Below are 8,563 nucleotides of genomic sequence, written 5' to 3' on the forward strand. Positions count from 1 at the left end.
CATGAAACTAACTGACGGGTCCAAAAAGTCAACTGGAGCTAGAAAGCTGTTTATTTTTGCTTTATAAGCTCCTACATAGACGACATTCAGGTTTTTTTAATAGTTAAGTCATTTTGCTTTGAATTCCGATATTTTTTACTTTTTTTTTCTTAAATCGTGGATACCACCACCACAACCATTCATATCGGACTACTCTCTCAGTCTGCTATCGTTCAGTAGCAGACAAGAAGATCCAAAATGGCTCGTGTTTTATTAACGTGTTTTTTAATTTTGTTACCAGTGCATCTGGTGAGTATTTCCCACTTATTTGAATGTGCATGTGCTTTCACGGCGTGTTAATATGAGTCCTGTTTTATATTTCCATAGGTGGAATCATCCGGTGTGTTTGAGTTGAAAGTGCATTCTTTTACAAGCACAAGCAGTGTGTGTAAACAGTCCAGCGACTGCCAGATCTTTTTCCGTGTTTGCCTGAAGCATTCACATGACATCATATTAGCAGAGCCGCCGTGCAATTATGGCTCTGGAATGACAGGAATATTCAGCGCAGACTCCGTCTCCAGCAATGCGCATATCCGCGTGCCTTTTAAGTTCAAGTGGCCGGTGAGTAGGCTAGCTTAAAAAGCCATAGCCTACTATTCATTATCAGTTTATATTTATGTAGCCTATAAATGCATGCATCTCTAATGCATGTAAGTAACCTTAAACAGAGTGTTCTGGCTTTACAGGGAATCGTCTCGTTGATTATAGAAGCATGGAACGCAGAGTCCTCTGACCAGTCAACAGGTATGCGCTCAACTTTTGCCTCCCCTGCGTACTTTTAATAGTTTACACAACAGGTATTTGTTACCTCCAGATCAGTATGTTAACACACTGTTTGGTTGTTTTATTTCAGAGAACATAAACAATTTGATCAGCCGGTTGGCCACCAAAAAAAGACTCGGCATCGGCGAGGACTGGTCCGAGTACGCGGATCTTGGAGAGCAAAGCGAACTGCGCTTTTCTTATCGCGTTGTGTGCGATGAATTCTACCATGGCGAGGAATGCTCGGATTTCTGCCGCCCACGGAACGACACGTTCGGCCACTTCAACTGTGACGCCGCTGGAAACAGAAATTGCCTTCCTGGATGGAAAGGCGACTATTGTGTGGAACGTAAGTGTTGCAGCCTACGCGATAATTTGCGCGTAGATAAACGAACATTTGCAGGGAAAATAAATAAATAAATAACGCGGGCAAGTTCAACGGCTTCTTGCCGCCACATAAAACGTCTAAGTTGCTTTTGTTCACTGTAACAATAGAAGCAAAGAGCATGATTTAACAAGGACACGCGCTGAACCCCAATATGCTCTGCCTTCCGTGAAAAAGACGGCATGTGTTTCTTTTGTGTGAGTCCCAGCTGCTTAGTTTAGTACTTAACAAATACTTGATGTGCCTGAGCCTCCAGAGGGGGGGGGGGGGGTTGTTTTATGATGCCCAGTCATTCTAATGTCCCCCTTTCTCTCCCTCTTCTTTTTAAACAGCCATCTGCTCTGGCTGTAGCGAGGAGCACGGTAATTGTGAGGCCCCGGGTGAGTGCAAGTGCCTCTATGGGTGGCAGGGCCCCCTCTGTGACGAGTGCCAGCCACACCCGGGGTGCCTGCATGGCACCTGCCAGCAGCCCTTTCAGTGCACTTGCAAGGAAGGCTGGGGAGGCCTGTTCTGCAATGAGGATCTGAACTTCTGCACCAATCACAAGCCCTGCATGAACGAAGCCACCTGTACCAACACTGGTCAAGGCAGCTTCACCTGCATCTGCAAGCCTGGCTTCAGCGGCGAAACCTGTGATATCGAGACGAACGAGTGCGACAGCAACCCATGCAAGAACGGAGGCAGTTGCAACGTAAGCAGCCGGATGCGACCCTATGCTTGAGTTTTGTCCTTGCAGGGGCTCAGACGTTAATGCTAATTTGCTTTTGCTTTTTCTTCTCAGGATCTGGTGAATGATTACACCTGCACGTGCCCTCAAGGCTTCTACGGGAAGAACTGCGAGGTCAGCGCTATGACCTGTGCAGACGGACCTTGCTTCAATGGAGGAACCTGCATGGAGAAGGGGACTGGTGGATACTCCTGTAACTGCCCGGCTGGTTACACTGGCTCTAACTGTGAGAAGAAAATCGACCGATGCAGCAGCGACCCCTGTGCTAATGGTAAGCATATTTTCCCCTTGCCTTCAGTCCTGAAAGCAAAGCATTCCAACGTCATCCGCCTCCAGCAAAATGCTGAACCTTCAGTTTTTTTTGTTTTGAGATGCATCCACTGTGCGTGACGTACTACTCATGCATGATAGAACAGACGCCAGTGAGGCTCTTACACTGATATGAATGGTGAGATAGAGCTGTCATAAAGCAAGAGACTTGCTTTCCCAAAGGTTATGATTACTCGCCCTGGTTTACTCCAGAAGTTTCTTCTGTTTTAGGCTAATGCTTTAACAAGGTTCCCTTGTGTTCCCTTTTTTAAAGGTGCCCAGTGTCTCGATTTAGGCAACAGACTGACATGCCGATGCCATCCCGGCTTCTCAGGCTCACGTTGCGAAATCAACATTGACGACTGTGCAAACAACCCTTGCCAGAATGCTGGCACCTGTGTGGACGGCATCAACGGTTATACCTGCACATGCACGCTTGGTTTCTCAGGCAAAAACTGCGCCATCCGCTCTGACGCCTGCAGCCTCATGCCTTGTGAGAATGGAGGGACCTGCTACACCCACTTCTCCGGGCCTGTCTGCCAGTGTCCACTAGGCTTCATGGGCATACGGTGCGAGTATAAAGACAAGCCTCCTGTGGCCAGCCCACCTATTCCAGCGGCCTTAGTGGTCTCATTCACTCTAGGTCTCACCACTCTTACTCTAGTGGTCTGCGCCGCCATTGTGGTCCTGAGACAGATGCGACAAGGCCCCAAACCAACCTCCACCACCGTGCGCAACGACTTGGAGTCTGTAAACAACCGCGTTTCTTTGACCCCGACTTCAACTTTAGGCAGAGAGAAGGAGAGCTTGCTTATTCCTGGGGGTCTGTTTAAAGTGTCCAATAAAGATGTGGCACTCAGATGCACCACGGTGGAAACTCATTCCAGTGACAAATCAAATTACAAGCAAAAGATGGTGGACTACAATATGAGCATTGATGAAAAACTGACAAACAACAAACTAGACATGTATGTTTTTGTCTTCCTTTCTGGTCTATTTGCTTGACATAAATGTGCAAAAGTAATGCTGATGTGTTCTTTATTTTAGGAAAAACTCAGACTCTACATTACTGGTTCCACCACTGAACTATCCAAAAGAGGGAGTGTATCATCCTGTGTACATCATTCCTGAACACATAGAACAATGTGTATTTGCTACTGAGGTAAGCATCTTCAGACATGTTTTTTCTAAAGTGCTTTTCATTGATATTTATCATGATTTCAGTGTGATGCTTTGAAAGAACATCTGTTAACACATTCTCTTTCCGTTATTTCTCAGGTTTAACAGTATTGTCCACCTCAATCACCAATGGGCCTGACCCTAAAATGTTTACAGTCTTAATGGACAAAAGGAAGACGTGAAGAGGGTATATATTATATCTACATTTATAATTTATTTATTCATGCTGCTGAGTAAAAAGACTACTTCTTGATATGGACAATGATTTTACGAAGACAAAGCAAGAGACTTAAAGACTTGAGGAACAACTTGCATTATTTGCACTATTTTCTATTTCTTCTCTTTTTAAATGACCCCAAAACAATTTTTATATATTTCATCATATTTAAAATGTACATAAAGACCCAGAACTCTCTGGAAGAGCCGAGATGAATCAAGGATTTGTTAATCACAGAAGCCTTGGAAAGGAAGCAAACAGACATCGTGAAGTTCATCTCACTCTGAATCACATGAAGCTCAATCAATCAGCCTTATGGGTGGAAGAGGTGCAACTGAAAGATCTGGAACTGTGAGCATGGAGTCATTTTAGATTTTTTTTGGATATGGTTCTAAATGCTATTTATAAACGGATCTGTAATGAAAAGCAATCAAAGATATCGAAACCAGCTGTTTCGACTGTAAACCATGTGAACAACTGTCTTTGGAATCTAGTTAAATATGACTTTTGTTTAGTGCCTACAATGGATCTGACTATCAGTGATGTTCACTCGAACCCAACCTAATCTTAATTAAGTGCCTGATCTTTTAATGTGTTATAGCTCAATGGAAAAAGGTACTCCTTAGAAACACTGACAACAACCATTTGTGAGTTTTTTTTTTTTTTTTTTTTTTTTTTTTTTTTTTTTTTTTTTTTTTTTTTTTTTTTTTTTTTTTTTTTAACTCTGCTGGAGTATGTTTTTCGACAGAAAAGGTTTGGGTTGACTTGGTGCAAATTGTTTAACCAGCAGTGCATGATGGATGCTGTTGTGTACAGTTTTCATCCTGTCAACATTGACTACTGCTAATCTTTTTCCGACATTCCTAAGGCTCAAAAGGACCAGTTGGTTCAAACGGATAGCCTCATCATTGTCAAGATTTCCTGGTTTTGTGAACCTCTGCATTTGGGTCTTTTTCAAAAAGGAAAAAAAAAAAATTCCAAGAGAAAGATTCTTAACAGAGTAGAATTTTTTTTTTTTTTTTTTTTTTTTTATCTTTCATTTTTTTGTACGTGGCATTCGTTTCTTAAATTTTTTTAAACCATTTAAACCAAAAAGATACTTTTATATTTTATACGGTCTTTCTTAATTTAACAATGCAATATTGTACAATATCCATGAGATATTCCTACTATTTAACTGGATTGTAAATAATGTGTATTTATGAAAGATAAATGTATATATGTTTATGTATTGTGTTGTTTGTCACAAGACCAGAAATATATATTTTTCATACAATAAATCCTGAAATAATTTACTTTGTATCATGACTTCTTTTCTGTCTTCTGAAGGACCGGATTAGATATTACTCGTATGTTTATATTCAGCTTTTAAAGTTAAACAACTAATTACTTAGTACTTGTGACACAGGTATATGAATCAATGTTTGATCACCATTAGAAAAGTAATTATCTAGACTAGTGACCTATTATTTAGTAAACTTCATAGGAAATCTTTCCAGTATGCCCTTTAATAATCCACTATTAAGTAAATGTATTTTTTTTTTGTATAACTAGAATGGCAATAAGATATGCTTAATATCTCAGAACAGTGGAAAAGAAGACCGAGAAAATTGTGAAGAGTTATCAGACAAGATCACATGCAATCACCCCCACTCTTCCTCTTCCATTCAAAGAGAGAAGCCGAGGCTTGAAAAGGGGGAAGGAGGCATCAGCCGCTCTCGCTCTCCCTGGGGAGCATTGACATGTGTGCCCAGCCTGGCCTGACACCTGTCCTAACCACCAGCCTACAGACACTCGGATATGTCTCTGTACTGAGACCCACCATGAAGATTTTCTATTTGTCCCCTTCAAACTCTCCAAAATACACACAATAATAAAAGCATCCTGAGGTTACAGCAAATTCCGAATTTTGTAGAACAGAAGAAAGATAAGAGCCTTTATATTATTTTTCTATTTATGTAACTTTATATATATATATATATATATATATATATATATATATATAAAGAAAAAATAATTCAGCAAAGAAACTGTTTCAAAAGTGACAGACATTTAAAATTCAAATCACAGCTTCCATAAACATATTAAGCAGCACAACTGGTTTCAACACTGATGATAATAATAATAAATGTCTCTTGAGCATCAAATCAGTATATCAGAAAGATTTCTGAAGGACCATGTGACACTGAAGACTGGAGTAATGATGTTGAAAATTCAGCTTTGCCATTAAAGAAAATAATAAATAAAACTTTAAAATATATTAAAAAAGGAAAATATATTTTAAATTGTAATAGTATTTCACAATATTGCTGCTTTTACTGTAGACTTAATCCAATAAAGGCAGCCTTGATGAGCATAGGAGACTTCTTTAAAATATATTAAATCTGAATTTTGATCAATTTTATGCATCTTTGCTGAAAAAAGTATTTAAAATAACTTGTAGTAGCCATAAACAAAAGTCATAAACAATGCCGTCATGTATTTTCGTATAATTTTGCTAGTTTTAAGAAGCATAGCTTTAAAGCATTTTCCTGTAAATGGCTTGAGTTAGCATTCACATTTGTTTACAATAAGTCTGCTTGATTTTTTTTTAACTGATAATAAAGTCTCCATCCAAAAGTATACACTGTTTACATACTCATCATTCTCTCTCTCTCTCTCTCTCTCTCTCTCTCTTCTCATCAATCTTGTTTTCTCTTTGTGGGAGTCTTACAATCTTTTTCCTGCAGTTTTCTGTGCCTCTCTGATAAGAAAGCACCTGCAGCTAAGCTAATTGGTCACAGTGATGTAAGCCGCACCAGGAACACAATATGTTTGCACGCATTAGAGGTTCCTGTGTGAGGTCATAGAGGGGAAAATTTACATTTTCCCTTACAGTTTATATCAAATTGAAAGAGAAAGAAAAGAGAGTGCAAATTAGATTTCAGGAAGCGATAAGGACCTTTAGATTAAACAACATTGTCAGTGTTTAACTTTTAAACGGATCATTTTTGTTTTCTCTCTCAAGCTTTGTATGGTCAGGATGTGTGTCAGTGCTTGACACCACACCCTGCTAATTTTATTTGCCACACTGTCAATGTCCGACTTTGGCCATGTAACACTGTTACGTTCTTATGAGCTTTTTGGATAAAAGAAGCAAATATGAACTTGTTATACAGCAGGCCCAAAAATTGATAATAGAAAGAAATTTTGTAGTAAAAAGACAAGTTCAAAACCAAGAATGATAACTATAAGCATAATTAGCATCCACAAGAGCTGTTTAAAGGGTTAGTTTACCCCAAAATGAAAACTCTGTCATTAATTACTCACCCTTATGTTGTTCCAAACCCTTGTGGTACTCTCATGAATGGCAGCGGACTGACCTGAAAGAGAAGAAATCATTGAATAAAGTTGTTATTTTTGTCCTTACTATCTTTCCAGGCCCTAACATGGTAATTACATAGCTGTCTATGCAGGGTCAGAAAGCTCTCGGATTTCATCAAAAATATCTTAATTTGTGTTAAGAGGATGAACAAAGGTCTTACTGGAATGGAACGACATGAGGGTGTGTAATTATTGACAGCATTTAATTTTTTTGGTTGAACTATCCATTTAATAAAGACGTTTGCTGAAAAAAAAGCCAAATGAAATCTGTTGATAAAGTAATCATGTCTTTTCAGGAGATTTCAACAACTCTGTTTATATTGATTACAATTACAATTATTTTAATAAAAGTTTTTGGAGCTTCACAGTTTGGTGGAATGATGTTTTAATGGAGGTTTCTTTAAAAATATCTTCATTTGTGTTTCTCGAAGATTACGTTTTGAACAGTATGAGAGTGAGTACAAGACAGAATTGTATTTTTTTGGTTTCAGAGATTTAGTCAGCACTAACAGTCCAACTAACTACTCTTCTTAGAAAACTAAGATGTTTTTGATCAGTAACAGGATTTCCATTGTCCTTCCTTTTTCTTGTTTCCTTGACTATAGAATGGGGAATGTCAGGGTTGTTTCTTGTGAATGTAACTAAGTGAGAGACAGTAAAACACAATGAAATACATGCTTTGATACCAGTAACATGCAATCTGGATACGGCTGTCATCCCTGCAGGGTGAACGTCTACCGTCACGATCTCTAAACACTTTATTCAAACATTTCCAAGTTCCAGTTACAACTTCAAACCGTTCACAAGAACATGATGTCATAATGCCTACTCATAATATCTACAACTGCAAACACTTCCTTATTTAGAGACTCATTATGCAAACAGAACACCAGCTTCCAGTCATAGCCTCCAGTGAAGTGATATAATTATCCACTGTATTTACAGTAAAACATAAATAGGAAAGGAGGACGGAAGCAACAAATGAAGGCAGAAAAAGGAATAAGCAGTAAAAGGGAGGACCCCACATAGATTAAAGACACACCTGTCATCACTACATCACTGCTGATTTCACCCTTCTTCCTTCTTTTCATGACCCTGAGAACCCTGTCTAGCATCTGTCCTGTGAAACTGAGAGAGGAAATGCTCGATTCACACACATGCTCTGTAAAGACAGTTGCAAATCCCAGTGAAACACATATTTTCTTTTATTTCTTGATGGACAGAGACAAAGATCTACACTCTTCAAAATAAAGGTTCTTTATAGGCATCAGTGGTTCTATGAAGAACCTTGAACATCCATGGAACATTTAAAATGCAGAAAAGATTATTTATAGTCACTGCCATAGAAGAACCATTTTTTTGGAAGAACCATCACAATTGGAACCTTAATTTTTAAGAGTGTACAAATGCTGATCTGATGGTCATAACATTTATTTGACACTGACACCTTTGGCTTTACTGTGACATTTCATCAATTTAATGCACCCTTTCTAAATAAAGATATTTATTTATTTTGTAAGTAAGCCATGTGTCAGATGTTCGGTTTGTTTGAAGATCCTTGCCAGCCCAACATAGCAAAACT

The 8,563-nt window shown here is 38.8% G+C and overlaps 1 protein-coding gene across 2 annotated transcripts; it reads left to right on the forward strand.

Annotated features, from left to right (window-relative positions):
* On the forward strand, window positions 1-4,258 carry LOC132108056 (delta-like protein C). 2 transcript variants are annotated; one of them, XM_059514525.1, is made up of 9 exons: window positions 1-288; window positions 367-600; window positions 726-783; window positions 893-1,150; window positions 1,519-1,877; window positions 1,968-2,184; window positions 2,497-3,190; window positions 3,270-3,402; window positions 3,510-4,258. In XM_059514525.1, the coding sequence occupies exons 1-9, from the start codon at window positions 238-240 to the stop codon at window positions 3,561-3,563; spliced, it is 2,058 nt and encodes a 685-aa protein (XP_059370508.1). In that variant the 5' UTR covers window positions 1-237; the 3' UTR covers window positions 3,564-4,258. The 2 variants fall into 2 exon arrangements, with proteins under 2 accessions (XP_059370508.1, XP_059370509.1); XM_059514526.1 differs by having other exon boundaries at window positions 3,270-3,384; window positions 3,501-4,258.
* Window positions 4,259-8,563: the final 4,305 nt, after the last annotated feature.

Source organism: Carassius carassius, chromosome 28, assembly GCF_963082965.1.
Source record: "Carassius carassius chromosome 28, fCarCar2.1, whole genome shotgun sequence".
In the NCBI taxonomy this organism is placed as follows: Eukaryota; Metazoa; Chordata; class Actinopteri; order Cypriniformes; family Cyprinidae; genus Carassius; species Carassius carassius.